Source organism: Engystomops pustulosus, chromosome 4, assembly GCF_040894005.1.
Source record: "Engystomops pustulosus chromosome 4, aEngPut4.maternal, whole genome shotgun sequence".
Lineage (NCBI taxonomy): Eukaryota > Metazoa > Chordata > Amphibia > Anura > Leptodactylidae > Engystomops > Engystomops pustulosus.
In genome coordinates, this window is record NC_092414.1 from 191,849,146 (window position 1) to 191,871,954 (window position 22,809).

The following is a 22,809-nucleotide window of genomic DNA, read 5'->3' on the forward strand; positions in this document are numbered from 1 at the left end:
TGAATGTCAAGTGGTATTGTATGGTTAGAGTAAAGAGTCATTTTAAGAGCCATTTCTATAAAGAGTACCTTTCATCATATCACACATGTGAAGATGAACATTATATGCTGTAGGGAATCTGCTACACGGATTGAAGGACGCTTAGAATTTTCTTTCTAGCCCCAATGGTTTCTGAGATATCAGCCCCAGAAACTGGTCGTTATGATCCTCTATCCTGTCAGAGAGGAGGAGCTGAAGCAGAGGAGGGGGCATATTATGATAAAGTATCACACTGAGAAGATTATAACACCCCCACCTCCTCTGCTCCAGCACCTTCTATCTGAGAGTGAAGAGGATTATAACTGTCAGATACTGGGACTGATCTCGGCATCAGTGGGGGCTAGAAAGAAAATTAAAGTGCCTCCGATTCTGAAGCCCCTTGATTAGTGTATGTTAAACTCCACATGTGTGAGGTGGTGAAAGGTCCTCTTTAATGGGATCAGAAAGTAATAAAGAGAGCAATCTGTAAGGATGGCACCTAGGTGATAGTATACCTGTGTGTGACGGCTCCTCTATAGGATACACCATTCAGTCAGACCAGTGTCTGCTCTTGTATTGGTGCCGGAGTCTTATCCCAGCTGTAACCGGAGTCGGATCACTGTCCCTCTTGGCAGTGAACTGGGAGCTTATGCCAGCGCTGCTGAACCAGGAAATCTGGAAGGCCGGGACACAAGTTTTAATTTCCTGCACAGGCTCAGGACTCTCCTGCCCTTGAGATTTAATTGTCTAGCAGGAATTTGGAACCAATTAAAATGAATGTGGAAACACATCCACGTTCTAGGCTTGGATAGAGGCAGAACGTAATCCCCGCACACTTCATTCTTACATTCCAGTTTGAGATCTCAAATCTAATTTATGAGGAAGATTTTCTACCGCAAGTGGTAGATTCCTTTCTGGACTCTGAACTGAGTACAAATAAGAGGTCCATGTATTTAGAGCTGTTTATAGCCATGGACCGGACAGTTTATACACCAACGGGGGGCGCTGTTAGTTTTATGGTGATTTGAGAATTAATAGAAGACATTGGGGCACATTTACTTACCCGCTCCTGTTGCAATCCCCAATCCGGACGGTGCGACGAAGATGAAGTCCGGCGTGATTCACCAAGATTGTGCGCCCGATATCCTGCATGTGTCGCTCCCCGCTGAGGTCTGCCGGAGTTCGCCTTCTTCTTCTTCATGGTGTATGTAAGTGCATGTCTTGCGACACAATTTGCAATGTTAAATCCCGCACGTTTTCCGAATCTGTCGGATCATCCGACAGCCCGCCCTCGCTTTGTGTCGTGTGAAAGCTGGCGCCGATGCGGCAAAATCCGACCGCGACAAAAACCCCTGTTAAATTCGGCGCAACTCAGAAATCGTCGGGAAACCTGACGAAGATGCGGTCCACAGACCCTTAGTAAATGTGCCCCAATGGGTTACATTTACCTGTAATCTGAAATCTGCACATGCCAAGTAGACTTGGAGAAGTGTGAAGGGGAACACAGGCAACTGTTCGGTAGTCCAGCGTGTGACGTACCCCCCCACGACTGTGCACTGGCGTAGAACTACCCTGTTGGCGCAGTGCTGCCACCCCACAGATTTATCAGGAGGCTAGAGCCATCAAACGCTGGCGCACTTAGAGACAGCTTGTCGTAAATGTACCCCAATGGACCCACAAAAAATACTACCGTAATATGTGCAGTCTATTTTTTTCTCCTTAACTCGTTTTACTGTCTCAAAAAGTTGTTTTAACCTCGGCAAAAAGGTGCGGAGCAAGAGAAAAGCATACAGTACACCAAAATTTTTTGCAATGTGTTTAGAAAAATTATAAGAGTGTTATTTGCGGACCGTAGCGTTCTCCGTGTCATTATATACATTTAAATACAATTTCTCTGGAGTCTTTATGTCTTTGGTGTATACAGATAAGGCACGTGTTTCCATAAGATTTTTCATACCCAGCCTGTCTACAACCACAGTGCCCTATATACTGTACGGATGATAGACCTCATTATACGATTTCTATCCATGGTATATAATATACGCAGAGGGTTGCCTGGATGATAGGATATTTCTGTAGGTCCATTATGACTGCGCTGTGTGGTCATGGCTGCAGGGATCACGTTTTCAGTCCTATATATGAATACAGATTTTCTTGTAAGATGGAGACAATGGCTGTTGTGTCTCGGTCAGGACATCCTAGTCATCTCATTTACAGGCTGCCCTCCAGACGTGCCCCCCCCTCCCTGAGCACAGGCTTTTATTACCTTGCCTATTATAGGGGGGTCCTTTCACTGACAGTTTTGCCTGGCTGAACGCGGGTAATTCAAGTTGTATTCTGATGGGGTGTGTGGGAACATAGGGAGCACAGTGCTCCTGTGTGTCTGGGCTGCACATAAAGGAGACATTATTCCCTAGCGGCTCTTTCTCCGTCCTCTTCCCAATTCTTTGAGATCCTTTTACACAGTTCGATGTGACGGTCACTTCCCTTTGACCTGGGCCAGAACACCAGCCATTTCAATAGCGTACACAGTCCCTCAGCCTCGTCCTGCGCTGTCAGGCCCACACAGCGAGCAGGTTTCCTATTTAGAGGCAGCCTCTTATTTTATGATCCGGCTGCTTCCATGAAAATTGGGGTCATGGGAGGGGGAACAGAGTTTAATTCCACCATTCTAGGGTTTTACCTTGTATGCATTTCCACTAAAGTCAAGCTGCAATTCATCATCCAGGAGGCCCGAAGGACAAGAGGCAATTTCCATGAGGACTCTCCACAATGCTTCACATTGTCTATGGTTGATGACAGACAAATATAATGGCACTTAGTGAACTTAAATGGTTAAACTTTTGGAGGGAAATTTTCCCTCCAGAAGTTGAGGGAGATTTTCTATCGGGCCTGATCTAGGTTTCCTGCCCCCGGTTACAGTAATTTATAGGTTAAGGTCAATACCCACAGGAGTAAATAGCCAGAAGCTACCTGAAATATATAAAATGGTCTCTGAGGTCTGGGTCCTGTCTTTCACCCACACCCTTTGGAGCTGTCAATGTCAAGCGCTGCCCAAGCGGCCTTATCGTGTGTGTTATTGTCACGGCTTCTTCATTGGGCCACATTCATAATGCCATGAGCTCACCTGGACCAGATCCCGGGCGTCGCACACGGCTGGGTGGAAAACGGAGGGGAAGTGAGTGCTACTCGCCCATACCCCTCTCCAGGGTGCGGTAAAACACTGTGACCAGGTGCCATAGATTCTATTGTGGCCGTGACATGGCCTCTCCTCTGTGATAGCTCACCATTGACTAATCAAAACCTGTTGCCACCCTGACAGGACCATGCCAGGGTGGCAACAAGTTGAGAAGAGAAAATTTTTCTTTAGGTAAGGTTAAGGGATGACTATAATCCCATGAGGATCCTTTATAGGCTTTATAGATTGTGTGAATGGACAGTTACTGTATAAACTCACGTAAAAGTCAAGTTTTTTTTAAAAAACATCTTTTTATTTGAGGCAACATACATTAAACCGAGTTTATTCAGCACAAAAAAATGTGCTGAAAAAGAAACAAACTCGGCTTGTACTCGAGTCTATAAAGAAAATAAAGTCAGTGACTCCCCCTGCACGTCCTCTTTTTTGATTCCTGTGCACTGGCAGCTACAGGTCCGTGTGTGATGGCACCGCACACAATATGATATCAGCAACCGCCTGACATTATAGTGTGTGCACGGCGGTGAGTACTGAGTTTATTATTTGATGTGCTGAGCATACTGGGGGTGTGGGCTGGCAGGCTATATACTGGTGGGCAAGGTGCTGGCTAGCTATATACTATGGATAGGAGGGCTAGTTAACTATATACTGGTGGGAAGGGGGCTGTGACCAATGCATTTCCCGCCCAAGGCTTATACTCAAGTCAATAGGTTTTCAAGTTTTTTTTAAGGTAAAATTAGGTGGTTCGGCTTATATTTGGGTCAGCTTATAGTTGAGTATATACGGTATCTCTTGGAATATGTCTGGATTTATAATTTAAGTTGTTTTGTTGAGTTCTAATATTGGTCTTATGTTTGTTACAAAGTTTTATCTTCATCTTATTTGAAGTTATTAAATAATTTATTAAAAAAATTCCAAATACAGTGAAAATGGTGAAAAAACGCATTTGTGCCGTTTTCTTGCGGCTTGGATTTTACGGCTTTCACTGTGCGTCCCAAATTACATGTCTACCTGCCATCACCGGGATAACAAATTGTATAGGTTTGTATAGGTATAATGTTTTCTCACATTTACAAAAATTAAAACCTCCTGTACAACGATTTGTCATGCTTTGTGCAGCGCTGCGTAATCTGTGTGTGCTATATAAAGAATTATTCTTATTATTTTTTACACTTTTTTTTATACTTTGGTATACAGAGCTGTATCATTTTTTGTGACTTTTGATGATGTTTTCAATCCTACCCTTTGTTCGGACTGTACAACCTTTCGATCACTTTTTATAAAACAGTCATGTGCACGGGAACATTGGAATTAATTTTTCAGTGTTTAATCCACACAAAAAAAGGAAATTACAAGGATGACAACCACTCCTTTGAAATTGGACCCCTGCTTTTTGAACGAGCGGTGTGTTTTATAATCCTAAGTAGCTCAGCAATTTTTTTCTCCACCCTTGAAAAATGCATTAAAAGTTGGCTTTGAGGAAAAATTTTAAGGACACTGCTTCCCAGCAAAACGTCAATGTTAAAACACATCACAAAATGTGACGTAATGCAATAAGAAGTGCTCGTGCATTTCTAAAATGAAAAGCAAGAGACAGAATGACCCAAAAAAGACGTGCATTTAAATGGAAGCAAAACGCAACAAAAAAAGCGACCTGTGTGAACGCGACCTCAAACTATCATCACCCCTCCCTGAAAAATCATTTTTGAATGTAATTTCATACGCCGAAACACTAGGTGTCGCTGTGGCCGGACTGATAAATAGACCCGAGGCGCCACCAGAGGGCGCTGAGCATTGCAGAGACGCTGAGCTATAGAGGAGGACTGTTTGTCTTGTCACCAGGTCTCCAGGGAAAGAGAAACAGCGCCAGAGAGACAACCAGTGACAGCCCGCCCGCAGCCTCCTGTGTAAGAGACGCGCCGCATGGCCATGATGTCAGCCGCCCGGTGCATGCTGGGAAGTGTAGTTCTTAGCAGCTGCATACACTCTTCTGGCTCTCTATACAGTCATATGGTGCAGCAGTACTGATATGTGTATAGCTACCAATCACATTCCAGCTCTTCTGTCACTGTGGCCCCGCGGAAGATAAAAGCAGATCTTTGATTGGTTGCTAGAGGTAATGGCAGCGGCCAGCACTGCTGCTATACAGTCCTGGTCCCTGTGAGCTTGTATGTGGCCTACATGTCAGTACCAGATACAGAGGAAGGTGCATGTGACTCTGGGACGGTAGATGCACATTGCAGCATTGCTGCTGTTTTATCCTATAGTTGTCTTGTTTTGCAATTCAGTGATCATGTTCTTACCTGGCTCGTCCCTTTAAGGGGTTGTCTTAAAGGGAACCTGCTGTTCTCTTGGATCGCGATATCGATGGCCAATAATCTCATACTAGAAATCTTCCATCCCAGCCCACAAATGGCTGTTTGCACTCGTCTGACAACACGCCAAACAAGTATTAGTGGTGGCACAGGGTATTGCAGCTTTATCTCCTTCACTTTGTGAGAGGATGCTACAACACCGTGCACTGCTGCTGCTACAGCCCCCAGTAGTTGTGTGATGTGGTTGTCTCGACCCCAGGTGGGTCAGTCATGGGCGGCATAGACCTGTCTCTCATGCACACGCATGTAGTTTTGTATGGACTTGTGCACTTGTCTGTAGTTTCCTCATGGGCAGCGTCTCATACACAGCGCTGTGGAGTCCACATGAAATTACTTCCCTTAGGGACAACCGGGGCCTGATGTTTCCATTTGGGTTTGCGCCACGTGACCCAGACATGTTGCTCAATTGGTGATCAGGACTGAAGTGCCAGTCCAGCAAATTGATGCCTCAAGCTACTAGCCATGGCTATGATTGGCACACCCTACATCAGAGGTGGCAAACCTATAACACTCTGATCCCCCTCTGTAGGCACCCAGGCTGGTACCCTGGGAGGGCAGCTACAATGATGATCCAAATCTCTTCATAAATCCAAATCTTCTTTCCACTGTGTTGGTGTCTTCAGGGTGCCAATACGATTGAATACAATAGGTTACTGCTTAAAGGGGTTCTCCAGTAATAGCAAGTTAGGCCCTTTCCACAGGATCGGTCTTAACTTGCTGATCAGTGAGGGTTTTGGTGATGAGAACGGGTCCATTGTAACACCCTTGCGTTTGAGATGGTGCTGAATGAGATTGCCGACTGGCTGTTCCAGTTACTTGGAGCTCAATAAGTATACAATGGAGCGCTGGTCTTAAGATCCGTGGGGGTCTCATCCCTGATCAGCAAGTTAGGCCCTATACACAGGATAGTTCCTAACTTGCCATGATTGGAGAACCCCTATAACCTGTCATGTTGGTATTGTTTGTGATTTGCTGGAGAATGAGACAGATTTTTGTTGCAAAATTCACCCCCTACACACAGTGTGAGCACGCTATCCTTACCACCAGAAATCAATACAACTCTTCCAAAAGATGAAAGCTGGAACATAGACCCCCTCACTATGCTACATTTTGGTTGGCTGCCCATCAGTTTGCAGGAGCAACGATGTTGCCAGATCTGCTGCATTTTCTCCATGACTCCATATCGATATCTACACAACCCAAACACATTTATGCCCCTTTAAATGTATCCAAATTATCAATGGGTGATTGGTCGGGGGTGCAATAACCAGGACCCCCCCCATTGATCAACCACCACACATAGGACAGAATCAGACAGCTCCATCTATAGTTTAGTGGCTGTCCACGCTTACTGCAGGCACGGCTCCTATTGAAGTGAATGAGTCTGCAGTAAGCTTGGACCGTCACTACACTATGGATGGAGCTGTCTACCACCCTCCCTGTAGCTGTAGGCACTGCTATCATCTGTATATCTGATATACCCTGACACATCACTTTTTTTTTTTAAATTAATTTTAAAGTTTTAGACTGGAAACCCCCACCACTGCCCATAGACCATTGTACCGCTAAGTTTCCTCCACAGCTAAGTGTATGATGTATACAGTCCACCCTTATATGTCAGTATTTTTTTTTTCCATCAGATTTGTGTAATCTCGTGATCTTCACCTCTGTCGAGCTGGATCCCCCGAGCATTGATGGCGTCTACCTATCCGGAGAGGAGAATGATTTTTACACACTTGTATGTGCAGAACTAGACCACTACTTACAGCAGGGGAACCACAAGGCGTAAGTACATTGCTTAGATCAGTGGTGTAACTAGCAGAGGTAGGGCCCCATAGCAGGTGAATGGGGCCCCCTTCCCACTTTAAAAATATACTGTGAGTTACACACCATACATCATATACATACACATACAGCATATATACATCACATATACATCACATATGTACAATGTGCAGCATAATATGTATATAATGCTGCACATCCTCCACTTTTTAGTTTGTCAGGTCAGATGATGGGTCCCCTAACACTGTGGGCCCCATAGCAGCTTCTATGGCTGCTACCACTGTAGTTATGCCCCTAGCTTAGATACACCATTTAAATCCAGGGAGTTATTCTGATTTATTGGAGTTGGGAATTTTTCCCTAAATTGGGCAAGTTGGCTTCAGCCTTGTAGGTTTTTTTGCCTTCACCCTATGGGGAGATTTATCATACACTGGTGCTATGTACACCAGCGTATGGTCTAATACTTTCCATTGAATTGGATCTCATCTCAGGGACGTAAGTGTGTTCAGAGATGGGAAGCACTTGATACTTTGTATATGGGAATAGCCCTGATCAGATGGGGACGTGTCGCTATAGTTGTAAAGTATTTGGACTCCTTTCTATTACCACTGTTGGACACTCTGATCTTGCGCAATATAATATAAAATGGTAATAATATACAGTATGTGGTGTGTCACTTCCCCCTAGTGGAAACACTTTGATATTACAAGCCCTCTCTAGATTCTATGCTATGTATAGTCCAGATAGTTGGACCTAATCTATACTAGTCGTCTGTGTGTTCCTCTTGCAGGGTCCTGTTGTTCCCCCCGGTCTCCAGCCGCCTCCGCTATGTGATCCACCGACTTACCGAGTCTTATGATGCATTAAGCAGCTTCTCAGTAGGTGAGGGCTGGCAGCGCCGGACTGTCATCTGTCATGCCGGCATCAGGTGAGACGAGTCATGTTTTCTACAGGATTGTGACTTTCTTTAGGACCTTATCTCTTATGTCAGAATTTTACTAACCCCTTCCCACTAATGCCGTGTTTTCATTTTTTTGTTTCTATTTTTTGTACCCTGTCTTTAAAAACGCAAACTTTTTAATTTTTTTTTTTGTGTACGGAGCTTATTAAACAAATTGCATTTCCTATAGGAGTTATTTAATTTTCCATACCATATATTGGGAAGCACTGAACTTTACGACTTTCATTATGTGCTCCAAATGTATTCCCCTTTTATTCTTTGGGACGGCGTGATTACAGAGATGCCAAATTCATACAGGTTTGTTTTTTTCTGTGCAAAAGGTTTTGATTCATTCACTTTTTCATGCTTTGGCAAATGGAGCCATTTGTGGGATTGTCCGACCTTTTGATCCATTTTCATTCCAAAGTTTGAGAGTTTAAAAATGTCAAGAAATTGGCGCTTATGACATTTGGGGGCCATTTTCCTATTACTGGGTTCACCGCCAGTAATAACCATTTTAATATTTTGATAGATCAAGACTTTTGGAACATGGCTAATATAAAACTTGTTTATGATTTTATGTAGTTTTAATATCTCTTCAAGAGGGAAGGGTAGTAATTAGAAATTTTAGTTTCTTTTTCACTGTACTTGCAGAACCGCATGGGTTGATTGTTCCTACCATTTGCTGCAAGTACAGCTGTTGCTACCATTTGCTGCAAGTATTGCAGTGTATGGTGGGTTTAATGGTGATCTGTTACAATGTGCCACCAGCACATTGTAACAGAACTAATTAAATGACAATGCCTGGAGTCTTGTACATTGTCACTGCTCTCCGATGATGTCACAGGGATCTCAGATGACCATTTCTAACCACTAGAAGTAAACAATGACATTTTTTGTAGATCGACAGCAAGCCGAGATCTCGGAAACCTAGAGGAATTGATACATATAGTAAATGTATAAAGTATATTGGAAAATTGTATAACTTTCCACTATACTAACAATAATATGTATTTGCTGAAATAGGAACACCCCTCTAAGTTACATTGTGTTTGTTCCTGCAGGCTGCCCGATGAGAATGGAGAATCCAAAACCAATTCTCGCAAGCAAAATCGTGGTGGCTTTTGGAGTGCCTCCTTACAGAACAAAAAATGGGAGTCGGGCAGGGGAAGACAAAACTGGAGACAGCGCAAGGATAGAAAACCAGATAGAGAATTTTATGAAAGCAGAGGGAAGCCCCATGCAAGAGACAGAGAAGAACATTGGAGGAGTCATGATAGGAACATAAATGTGTGGGAGAGATGGAGAGGGGCACCAGAAGATGGGGAGTGTGAGCGTAATGACAATGGAGGGGCTCCACCAAGGCCAAAACATGTGTCTGCAGCAGAGATGAAACCATGTAGTACAGAGGAGATGTCAGGGGAACAAGAAAAGATTCACAATGAGACAGAGGAGAAGAGTGTGAGCAATGGTGACCAAAGAGTAGAGGATTCAGAAGCATGCAATGAGAAGGACGGTGAGGATAGATGTGGTCTTACGGAAGCTGAAGAGCAACCAAATAACTTGGATATAGGACGAGGTGAGGAACAGCCCAAACCAGACAAATCGGGAGATGACCCGTTCATATCTGAGAATATAACATCTGAGATAATCGAGAGCGTGCAGGAGAAAGCTGAGACAAGTGGATCAGCTGAGGCTCCACCGGAGGTAAAAGAGAAGGAGATGTTGGTTCATGAGGAGATGCCAGTTCAAGCTGAGGCCCAGGAGACCGTGGTGACCCCAGCAGAGCCTAAGGAGGAAGAGAAGGAGGAGGAAGTTCAAGAGGAGAAAGAGTTGAAGGTAGAGAAGATGTCTAATGCGAACATAGTGACTCTGGCTGAGGCCCAGGAGACAGTGGCGACCCCAGCAGAGCCCGGGGAGGAAGTAGAAATAAGGGTGGAAGCTCAAGCAGAGAAAGGGCTAAAGGTGGAGAAGATGGACGAGGTAGTGACTCCAGCTGAGGCCCAGGAGACAGTAGTGGAGCCTAGGGAGAAAGTAGAGATGAAGCTGGATGCTCAAACAGAGAAAGAGTTGACAGTCAATGTTCAGGACCAGGCTGATATCCGAATGGAGAGTCAGGAGAAAGTGAGTACAGCGGTGGCCCTGGATGAGACAGAGATTGCACCTCAATCATCCACCACTTATGAGGAATCTACAAAACCCCAAGCTGTGGAAGAGGAGTCAACAAGAAAGAAATCTCTTCAAGAACCCCACCTCCAGCAGACATCCCAGAGCGATGAGGAACAGCGCAAGATAATGGAGCAGCTCCTGGCAGAGGTGAATGGGGACCACCTTACCTAATTTCTCTAATGCAGGGGATATTGAGACTTGAACCAGTGCTGAGAACTTTGCTTGTATATTCCTAGTTCCCAGTACTTGTGGTAAGACAGTGCCTCCCAGTGGTGAATATAGAGTATGTCTTCTCATTGTTTGTGTATTACTCCCATCAGATTACCTCACATGTCCATGAAAAGGATGTCCACATTCAGCCTCTCCGGGGAGATTTTTCCGAGTTTTCAGAAATTCAGGTGGATCGAGGCAGGTTCGGGCACATTATAGAACTGTATGGATTCTCCTCTGAGCTCAGTGCGGAGGATCTGATGGAGCCCTTTAAGGAGTACAGGTAATGTTGTTGTCTGTCTGACAGTCCCTCACCATGTTTGCTCTTTAACCCCTTCAGTGACTTAGCGCTCAGTGGCGGATATATCCGCCACGGCGCTTATGCCGGCTCGGCTCTGGATCGCGGGTGCTTAACCCGTTAAATGCCGCGGTCAGCGCGACTGCGGCATCTAACATGCATCTGGGGTGTCTCTCCCCCAAGATCGGCCCCCCCGAACCGTTTTCGGGGGCGCCGATCGTTGCTATAGTAACTCTGGGGTCCGATCTGGACCCCAGAGTTACTTGCAAGAATTGCCGGTAAGATGGCGTCTGTGCCAGCCTATGCTAGTGTATAGGCTGACACTGATAATACTCTGCAATACATCAGTATTGCAGAATATTATCATGAAGAAGCAATCAGATGATTGCTTGTTCATGTCCCATGGTATAAAAGTCAAAAAGTTAAAAAAAAAAAAAAGTTATTCAATAAAAAAAATAGTCATAAATCACTAAAAATGCCCCAAACCCCCAAAACATATAAAGAGACATATAACTCAAAAAAAAGTCTAAATGATAACACAAACCCCACATATATAGTATCACCGCGTCCGTAACAACCCGTAGAATAAAAGTAAATTATTATTGAACCCCCACGATAAACGCCGTAAAAAAAAACTGTTATAAACCCTCCAAAAATTATGATTTTTACCTTTTCAATCCCACAAAAAATGCTATAAAATGCGATCAAAAAACCATATGTACTCAGACATGATACTGGTGCAAAGTACAACATGTCCCGCAAAAAACAAGCCATCAACCAGCTCCGTAGCCAAAAATGTAACAATGTTATGCCACTTGGAAGACGGCAATACATAAATGATAGATTTTTCCCCACATTAGGGTTTTGTTTGACAAATTTAGTAAAACGTAAGAAAATATATTCATGTCTGGTATCCCCGTAATCGTATCGACCCATAGAATAAAGATAACATGATTATTAGTCTATACGGTGAACACCAAAAAAAAAAAAAAGTAAAAAATCCAGTACAGAATTGATGCTTTTCTACTCCTGCCCTCAAAAAAAGTTCCTAAATTTTCAACAATAGGTGATACCAACCCCAAAATGGTAACACTGGAAAAAGCATCTCATCCCGCAAAAAAAATGCCGTCACATGGCCCCAATAACGAAAAAGCGAAAATTTTATAGCCTTCAAAAGGGGCCAATGAGGAAACTAAAATCCTGGCAGCTGCAGCGCCCTCCTTCCCTTCTGCGCCTCGCTGTGCCCCCATAACACAAGTAATGGCCACATGTGGGGGGTCTTTGTACTCAGGAGAAATTGCAGAACAAATTGTATGGTGGGTTTTCTCTTTTTATATTTTGGAAATGTGTAAATTTTAGTGCTAAATGAACGTATAAGGGAACAATATGACCATTCTAAATTTCACCTCCATTTTGATTCAATTACTATGAAGATCTCAAGGGGTTAACAATCTTCGTAAAAGCTGTTTCTGATAGCTTGAGGGGTGCAGATTTGAAAATGGGTAGATTATATAGGGGGTTTTGATGCTAAATATGTAAAATTTCATTCAAAACTGTATTTATCCCCAAAATAGTCAATTCTGAAAATCCGGAAAAGCGATATTCTATTTGTAAGCCGCGTGACATCAAAATAAATTTTCCAGACATTTCAGAAATTATGAAAATGTAAAGTAGACAAATGGGAAATGTTATTCAGCAACTTATTTAGGTGGTAAATCGATCTGCCTGAAAACGCAATGATTTAGAATTTCGAAAATGGCAAATTTTTCAAAAAATGTATCATATTTTCTTTTTTTTTTGTAAATAAACGCAAAACTTATCAGCCAAAATTTACCACTAAAATGAAGTACAACATGTGGGGAAAAAACAATCTCAGAATCGCTTTGATAAGTAACAGTGTTCAAAAGTTATAACCGTATAAAGAGACGCAAGTCAGAATCCAAAAAATCGGGCTGAGCCTTAAGCTACAAAATGGCTGCGTCCTTAAGGGGTTAAATAGTGTCATCATATTCCTGTACAGATCAAGGGTAACATGTACCAAAAAACAGACACCTCGACATTACAGAGAATTAACATAATCAGATGAAACAATAGGCGTGACAGAGGATGAAGGGGAGGACACAGAAGGTGACAGTGGACAAGAGTCCTTACAGTTCGTGCCATTTGCTATCCAGATCTTGGTTGGTTAGAGGTCTGATTACATGATCATGGGGCCTTCAAATGTCCTTTATCCACTACGATCTAGAGTCTACCTAGTGACTTAGACTTTCACACCTGGAATTTTTGGACGTTCTATGTGATATCACCGTAGGATGCTCAAATAGACTGATGGAGGAAGAAAAAGGAGAGCATTGTTTATGTTGACTGTACATTTAACTATGTAGGGTTAAAGGAAATCAAAATCCTCCTCCCAGGTGCTCTGTGACACTGGTAATCTTCTTTTGTTATCCACTGCCTCCTTGCTTCTAAAATCAACTTTTACAATTTAAGTTTATGAGCCAGAAGGGTGTTACCAGAGCCACTCCGAGCTGCAGATTCACAGCCTGTTACACTGAGTAGAAATCCCCACCTCATCCACCCCCCAACTGTGTGCTGAAACTTCCTCTGCTGCGATGAGATAACCTCAGATAAAGGCAAGTGCTGAGGGTGGAGGATGAGACGGTCTAAAAGCCTGGGAAGCTGAGGGGCTCTGGTAATGCCCCCATAGTCCTTGTTGCTCATTAGCATAGTTTTAAAAGTTGGAGGCCATGGATGACAAATATAATACTATTACCCCAGTCATGTCTGGATCTATGTCCCTGGTTTATCAGTATGCATTTTGATTTTCTTCTTAGTTTTAATTTTGAGTGAAGCCACTGTCCAACCAGAACATGTGACACAACAGCGGCAGGGCATCCTGTAGTAGCCAGTACCGTGCCGGCCATCATAGACTGTCTCATTGGTTAATGGGATCTGTGGCTGTCTTTGACAATACACAGAAGCTGTAGGTGGACTATCTTTCTGTATAATGAACCATATATCAGTATTTTACGGCACGCAGATTCAGAGCAGTCGGATCATCTCTAGGAATTGTATTGCACAAGTTTTTCCTATCATTAATCCTCAGGATGAGGAGCGAGGAGGTACGTGGAATGAGGCCGGTGTTCTTACTTTGTTGCTTTGCAGGGATCGAGGCTTCCGCCTGCAGTTGGTTGATCAGACTCATGCCCTGGGAATATTTTCCAGCCCCGAGGATGGTGAGTTAATTCTGAGGAATGTAACATACCTAGAGAGCGCCGCGCAGCCCCGAGCCGCAGTACACAGCAATCTTATAGATGTTCTAGATCACTCGCAATGGTAGAATAATTCTGTTCTGCAGGAGGAACACAATAGATTGATGTGTATAAGACTCCAGTGTCTGCTCATCGTATGTGATCACTCATTGTGACACAAACAACCGTGTCCTGTTTAGTCCTTACCAAGAACATCGCTGTACGTTGTATAGTGGCTGTGCTTGGTATTGCAGGTTTTTCCCATTCCCTGAATAACAAATTTGTATGGGAAGTGAAAGCCATACAACCAATTCAAGCCCGATGAATAACCCCCTCCAATCTGATATTTCTCACCTGTCCATGTGAATATACCCAAAGTCTACGTCCACATGTAACATATATACTTTGGGTTTTCTGCTGCAAAAGGCAGGGAAGCGATAACCTCTTAGGGACAGGTTTTGAATAAAGGTTTCCGATCCGGAGAGATCCAGTAGCGGCTCCTGTTCTCCATTGCTGACGGTCATGTTCATTGGCTCGGTCATCACATCTGTATAAATGGGACATGAACACTGAGGCCAGTGATTTGCTCAGCTGTCACTTGCTCTATGTATTTGAAATAAAGTAATTGTGTCAGATTGCACTGGAAGCTCTGCAGATGGTGGATATGGGTTTTATATTCTATTTTATGCAAAAAAAAAAACCCTCTCCTAGTGATTCCTTTCCCAATTTGGGAAGTGGTCACACCTGTATGTTCACCCCCATGTTGGTGAGTGGGTGTCAGCTGAGTATGCAGAAATGCTTTTCCGCTGGGAAAGAGGCGCCCCCATTCTCAGGAATGTGCGGGAAGACCCCAGTAATTGTCTGATGATATGAGCAGATGGCCCGGCAGATTTTTTTGTGGTTTATCTTCTTTAATATTAGACGGAAAATGAACAGTTTCTGTTCCTTCCCTTGACCCTAAATAATAGTATAGAGAAACGCTGGCCACATGCAGACGTCCCCTCATGCTGGGTGGAAACGCCAGGTGCATGGCACAGGGCTGGACTTGTATGTCCGGATATTCTAACCATTGCCCTCATATTTGGGAGGTCACATTGCATTATACAGGGTTTAGCTGGTGAGGCTCATAAGTTTTGGTGTGGGCACATTGCATCAGTGTCCTGCACAGCTAAAACTCTTGAGGTTTACTGTGAATTATCACAATGTTTTGTGTAAAAAAGGTAGTTTAGCATTTTTAAGAGCATTTTTTATCAAAGGTGTCTGTAATTTAAGCGTTATTGTTACTCCTGATTCTTATGACAACCCAACATTTTTAAAATGCAATTGTCACAGAGACCAAAAAAATCTGGCTTGGGTTACAATGATAAGATATACATTTCCGGCTTACATACAAATTCAATTTAAGAACAAACCTACAGACCCTATCTTGTATGTAACCTGGGGTCTGCCTGTACTGGCATTGTACCCAAATCTATGCTGAGGTGTGTGCCCTTATCCATATGTAACATTTGCTCTCTGTTACAGCGTACGCCGCTTCCAGCCAGTTGCACCCAAATATGAAGTTCCGCCCGTTGTCTCAAGGCAGTCGCCAATCCAAGTTCAGGGCGTATGAAAAAGCAGGTGAGAAAGAGGCCCATATATATATTGTCACTGCACTGTTAACTATTTCATGGATATTAACAGGTGATACCTGGACAGGTGAGACACCATTCACTACCTTACTGTATATTGCACCAAATTTTGGAGCTGTACACATGAGCACGTTTTATGCCGGATGAAAAATTCTGAAGGTTGGAGACTTCCGATTCTGTCTTCCTTGAGGCATGACGGGCGTCTACTACTCCATTAGTTCTGACCCAACTCTCTTGCAAGGGTTCTGTATGATATTGTAGACTTTCCCGGCTGCCTGTACACGAACGGCTAGAACACGACCAAATACAATGTTCATGTGTATGTAGCCTTCTCCTGCACTGTGATTTTCTGCTTTGTTACACGGCTGTTACCACGGAGGTAATTGGCTCTTGTCATGGTTATTTACCAGGGGTAGAGCTACAGGGGCGCATTGTGTTTTTTGCTTGGATTTTCTGGCCATCGTGCTAGGAAGCGTGTAACCAGAGCAGACGCGGGATACAGTGTCATTCTCCATTACACAGATCATTCGCAGCAGGGTCACCGCTTTAGGTATCCCAGCTATCCTCCCATGTGTTGCTGCTTAGGTTTTGGCCACATGCTTTGTTATGTACAATGTGCATGGGACCAGCACCACATGGAAATGTTCTGCAGATGCCTGAAATTGTACCTCCTCTGCGACTCATTCGATGTGGTGCTGGATGCTTAGTACGTCATATTTTATGCCTGGTGGGAATATCCCGGTGTGGTTTGTATGTGGATGCATGTATTTTACTGGACTTGGTTACAAAGGGGTAAATGGAAGATTGCGGTGATATTACCTTACAGTGAAACGTGGGTAAAAATGTCATCTATTGTAATTCTTTAGGCAATATCCAAGCAGATGTATGTAAAAAAGAGAATGTATAGGACCAGCAGTCTGCGGGTGAATATACCCATAGGGGTACGACTGATAATGTCATAGCTGTAAGGTGTTGTGAATGTGAGGGCCGGATCATATGTTACCTCTCGTGGCCCACACACAGCAAGGTCTCCATTGCCGCACTTCCTGGTCACAAGATTTATCACCAATCCAGCATTTATGGGTCCAGCTGGGACTCCAGCTTCAGCAACCAACATGTGTGCAGGATCTGCCGGCCCAGCTGTAACATCTGTGGGAAAGTGTCCTGCACAATACCATACAATACCTATAGTCCTCCATGTCCAACCATGTCTCATCTTGTATCCAGTGCAGAGGCGTTAACAGGGTTCTAGAGCCTCCTTTATGTTGCGCTGTTTCCCCCAATTTTACTCCATAATTATCACTTCCATGTATCCTAATTACCGACTCGCAAGGAAAGGTTCATTCCAGTCCAATAACTTAATATTCCTGCTGATTGTCAGCCAGATCCTTATCTTCAGTCTTCCTCTCCTGTTTTGATGCCGCCAGAGTTTGGGTTGGGCAGAATTACCAATGTTCCCTTGCTTCATTTTACTTCTGACAGATGTTGGTTTGTCTGTCTCTGTGTACATAAGGTATAATAGGGGTTGTTACATAGAAGGAAATTAGGATCTCCGCGTGTCCTGACATAATTCGTCTGGCCAGGAAGGAATTAATAGCTGCATCCAAGACATTATCACTAATAAGAGCTTCTGACTAAACGCTTCAGTATGTGCTCAGTAATAGCCTTGGTCTTGGGAGATTTCCTTACGTGCTTGGGGAGTTTTTGCTATTGTAGAGTTACAAGAAGCACCTTACATTGATTTGGTAAGGTTGGGGTCAGGACATGGACAAAAGGACCCGATGAGGCCCAAACTATGACACTCCCTCCGCCATGCTTCACATGAGCTGAGGTTTTTGCAATTTGTACAATCCATAGTTGGTCGACTCGCCATCTATGCATAACCATGTTCTTCTAGCTCAGCGACACCTCCAGCTTCCTGATTAAAATATGGGCCTGCTTTCTCTTCAGTCGAGTTAACTCTGCTCCATCTTTCACCCCTTACCTCAGCAGTGATAGTGTGATTGACTCACGGAAGAGTAATCTGCTCCCTCATTCACCCCTCCCTCAGTAATTCTCTTCCACAAGTACTCTCACAACTCCCTCATTCACCCTTCCCCCTGGAATTCTCCTAATGATAGGGGGGGAATGAGCTCTATGCACGGCTGAACAGGAAGAGCATGGTTACACCAAACTCTGCACAAGGGTAAGACAGTCATTTGCATAGATGGTGAGTCAACTTTATGAATAGAGTGTGGAACTTTACTGGCATCAAGAGGAACAATTTAGCGATGGTTGTACTGTTGTATAAGAGCATTCCTAGGACACTTTCCACTCATGTCTATGGGACGGCCAAAAATAGCCGCGCTATTAGATTTGCCATTTAACAGGTCAGCAAACTCCGATGCCGTTTCAGATCTGGTGATGAGCTGAATCGGTACAGGCTCCTTGATGTATTATTACTTCATGGAGCGCTAAGGGTTTAAAGCAGAGTCTACCACCTCCCCAAGAATTATAACCTGAAATAAACTTTTGTCAGCATTCTGAATCATTTCAGTAGTTTATTAAGGAAATTTTTAAAAATCGGCATAGCACAGGCTATCAGAACCTGTCACCAGCTAAAAATGATATTCCTGGTGACAGGTTCGCTACAAATGTCTGCACAAAAGATGTCAATAATGACAGATGAGACAATGAATCTTGAAAACTAATACTTCAGGTTGTCATCACGCTTGTGGATGATATTCTGCCATCATGTGGCTGCAACTGAAAGGAGATGATCCGCAATGATACAGCAAACCGAGAGTGAGTGATGGAGAAAGCTGCAATATATAAAAACCTCAACTAAATCATTATCAAAAAGTTAACCAAAAATAAAAAACATGAGTATGTTCCATTAAAAGAAAACAGATGGTGGGCTCTGGGAGTAGTACATAATGTCCTGGGTGTCGGGTGATGGGATTGTTTATGGGGGGGAAGTTCACACATATTTTGGTTTCCCATGTGCAGTTTTTTATTGATCGATGTCAATCCCTTTTAAAGGGGTTGTCCAAAGTTTTCAAAACATGGTGTGTGCTGGTAGTCACAGCTCGGCTATATAGTAAGGAATGATCAGTTGCAATATCGCACACCACCTATGATCAGGAGCGGCGCTGTTTTGGGAAGGAAGCAGCCATGTTTTTCAGCCTCTGGATAAGTGATTGGGCACAACTGGGTCTGGTTAAAGGGTTTTTGGTCCAGACAATGAAAAACATGGCAGCATTCTTCCTAAAACAGCGCCACACCAATGAGTTGGTTTGTACTGGTATTGCAGCTTTACTGTATAGAAATGAATAGAGCTTAGTTGCAATACCATGCACTAGCCACGGTCAGGTTGTGGTGCTGGTTTGGAAGAAAGTAGCCATGTTTGTGTCTGGACAAAACCAAAGCATGGCAGTGATTCCCATTGAGATTGGTTGAAGTTGGTTTTCACACTTTATTTGCAAACATTTTCGTGTGTTGTGCATTTGGCCGACATCTGTTGCAAACTGGTTCCAAACCGACTGCTAAACCGGTGTCATGTCTTGTGAGGGTGAACTTTACTTAATCCAATATGGCAAACACATGTCAGCAAATAGTCTCACTACACAAACACATCTTGGTATATAAATAGCAGCGCTGTAGCTCGGCATTTCTTCATTTAATGCGGGATCCTCCCTCCAGTGCACACACAATCCGAAATAAAGTTGTTTTATCCACCTATACTATATGTAATATATATGGAGTACAAGTGCATAAATGTTGGATCGATATATATTGCTCACACCCTCCTAATAATAATAATTCCTTTATATAGTGCACACAGATTACGCAGCGCTGCACAGAGCTTGTCACATCAGTCCCTGTCCCCATGGGGCTCACAATCTAATCAACCTACCAGTATGTTTTGGAGTGTGGGAGGAAACCAGGGGGGGAACCTATGGAAACACGGAGAGAACATACAAACTCTTTGCAGATGTTGACCCTGGGACTTGAACCCAAGTCACCAGCGCTGCAAGGCTGTAATGCCAACCACTGAGCTGCCATGCTTCTATTACCCTGTTGACGCCTGTTGTCTGGATACAAGATAATACAGATGGGCATGGAGGATGCAGTTTCTGGTTAATATCTTGCATTGGCCCACAGATGTTACTTCTGTGCTTATTGATGCGGCACACGTTGGTGAAGCCGGAGTCCTAGCTGGTCTTAGAAATGCTGGACTGATGATAACCTGACCACTGGGCAGGGTAAGGAGGTATTATAAACCGAAGGAGACATTGTTGGGAAGGGAACGGTTTGCGTCCCTCAAATCCCTGTTAGGGATGACCAACTGTAGTATGTGGTGGCTCCCCAGATCATCAAACCAGCAGGGGGCAGTGTAATGCTCCACAGCAAAGGCCGGATTGCAGCGCTCATCATGAGGCCTCCATATCGGACCCGACCCAAATAGAACCTGGATTTGTCACTTTATAGTCCAGTCCATAATGTTCTAGTCCAGATAACGAGTTTAATAATAACATGTAAAGATGGTGCCGTGTCTGTATGGCGAACAACTGAACTGGGAGCATTAAATGGTTCTCTCTAGGAATGGCAAGATTTATGGGCCTTCTCCAAAAATCTCCCTCAGTTTCCCTGACCGAGACGGCACTTCGGTTTGTCGGGGAAGATGGAGACATTTACTATAGTTTATAGTAGAAATCTCAGCCAGGTCTTGGTATATTGGGCGCTATCTACACCAGTTTAAATCTAAGGGCGCATTCACACATGGCAGTAACGCATCAGAACAGCTGAGAAGAGTTTTGCCTGATTTGCGTGTGTTAACACTATGTTAATGCGTGTTTTGTAAACACATTGTTAACAGTTATCGGGCAAATCTTCCCTTCTGTTCTGATCTGTTTGAAAAAGCATGAGTTACTTCCTTGTGTGAACACGCCCTAAGAGGATGGGACCCCCTCAGTGGATACAGGTGACGTAGCATGGCATGGGAAATTTTAACACTGGCATTTGAAACAGAGGTGTGAATGGGCCTTTACCTAAGCAGGGAGATCAGAAGAGAGGGGTGCAATGGTACAACCAATCCTATCAGTGCCATCACATTATGTCTGTGTGTGCATCATAGAGACAAGTGTAGCAGTCACCAATCTCTCCCCAAGAGGAACACTACACTAAAGTATCCTCTTAGAGTCCATTTATAGGGCCGCACACTCATGTAGCAAGACCCAGTGTCTTACTGGACCACACCTGTAACCCAGAACCACCAGACACAGAACTGTAACATCTGGGAACGTAATTTATGCAATCCATATACCTACAGATTACACAGACATGGCATCCGGTCATACATATGAGCTGCATGTGGCTCCCTAATTCCCCCAGCACCCTCCCGGCACGTGACAATGTAGAGTCTGTACCAGGTGTCGGTGTATAATTGGGGTCTATTAGTAGATTACAAACCTTTTGTAACTGCTCCAAGTTAGTCTTGATTCTACATGTATATGAAGGGACATATAACTTATAGATGCTTAGTCTATCTATAAAACCTGTACCTGGGTGCACCAGCTCCACCTGGTCATGTATTAGACACTGATATTCTCCAATTTTTTCTTGTAATGTAGAAGAGCATTTATAAAATACCATATATAAAGGAAAATCTACCATCAAAATGAAGATTGATAACTCAGGGGCATCTTCTTATCTATGGCCTCTTTCCTCCTAAAATTAACTTGTAAAATTATGCTAATGAGCCTGAAGGGCTCCTGTGTGTGTTGGCAGAGCCCCTCTGTGCTCTGGCATCACAGGATGTTAAACTGTCCCCCGCCCCTTCCTTTGCCTGATGTGTAATGTCAAGGCAGCAGAGAAAGTTTCAGCACATAGTGGAAGGGGGAAGTGCTCCAGCGTAGTGTAACAGCCTGTGATGCCCAAGCATCATCAGAGCTCTTCTGGCTCATTACCACAATTTAAAAGGTTGTCCTCCTTCCCTCCAAAATCAGCTTATAAAAGTATGCCAATGAGCCATATGAGCTCTGGTTTCCTGGCTTCACAGGCTGTTACACTGTGCAGGAGAAATGCCTCCCTACCACTGTGTGCTGAAACTTCCTCTGCTCCTTGAAATTACATCAGACAAAGGAAAGGGGTGCTAAGGGAGCTGAGGGGTAGACGGTGTAACAGCCCTGGAAGCCAGAGCACCGAGGGGCTCCGCCAACACCCACAGGAGCCTTCTGGCTCATCATACTTTTAGAAGGAAGGAGGCCATGGATAACACGTATAAGACGATTACCACAGTCACGGTGCCTGGATCTAGGAGTAAGTGTCCCTGGTTAATCATGATGGATTTTCTTTAAATGACACTTATGAAAGTGTAACCCCTTCCACCCCCCCCCCATTTGTTTCTTTTTTGCAGCATCCATGTACCCTCATAAGGAGAGACCACAAACAGATGCCACCGTGGCCCGAAGACTCGTGAGTCAAGCGCTGGCACTGCCAAGAGAAGTGTCGGAGCAGACTGTGGCGGAATGAGCCTGGAGAAGCCGCATGTGATAACCACGTGTGGATCAGGTTGTGGTGGGAGCGAGCAGAGCATCCACGCCATACATGGCAAACTCGCTCCGTCTGTTCAAAGAATTTAGTTTGACATATGGGTTTGTAAGTTTGGGGTTTATAGGGTGCTTACAGAACCCCATTTTGTCCAGTTAGTTTATGTTGTACTAGGGCAGTGTACCACCCCGTGGTGCATCCACTAGACTGCCACGCTTCTGTCCTATAACCAGGGGCGGATTATCTCTTTTATTAGGACCAAGCAGATGTTTCTAGCTTTAGTGTGTGTGTGTTATTAGGCAGATGAGGCCATTCTCTCTTTGTCTTCCATTCCAGATGCCTTAATGCAGCAATACCTCAAAGATGACTCGTTTTTAAGTTGAATAAAGCCGGTTGCAATGCAGA

The 22,809-nt window shown here is 44.0% G+C and overlaps 1 protein-coding gene across 1 annotated transcript; it reads left to right on the forward strand.

Moving 5' to 3' along the window:
- The first annotated feature begins 5,380 nt into the window (after positions 1-5,380).
- R3HCC1 (R3H domain and coiled-coil containing 1) lies at positions 5,381-22,809 on the forward strand. Its single transcript, XM_072149089.1, has 8 exons — positions 5,381-5,420; positions 7,230-7,374; positions 8,165-8,302; positions 9,379-10,630; positions 10,804-10,976; positions 14,157-14,227; positions 15,767-15,862; positions 22,271-22,809. Exons 1-8 carry the CDS (start codon positions 5,396-5,398, stop codon positions 22,384-22,386), a joined length of 2,016 nt encoding a protein of 671 aa, XP_072005190.1. The 5' UTR covers positions 5,381-5,395; the 3' UTR covers positions 22,387-22,809.

Coding starts and splice junctions, on each gene's coding strand:
- R3HCC1 (XM_072149089.1), top strand. CDS start 5,396: ATGTCAGTACCAGATACAGAGGAAG. Junction 10,631..10,803: donor TGGAGCAGCTCCTGGCAGAG/GTGAATGGGGAC, acceptor TACTCCCATCAG/ATTACCTCACATGTCCATGA. Junction 10,977..14,156: donor GAGCCCTTTAAGGAGTACAG/GTAATGTTGTTG, acceptor GTTGCTTTGCAG/GGATCGAGGCTTCCGCCTGC.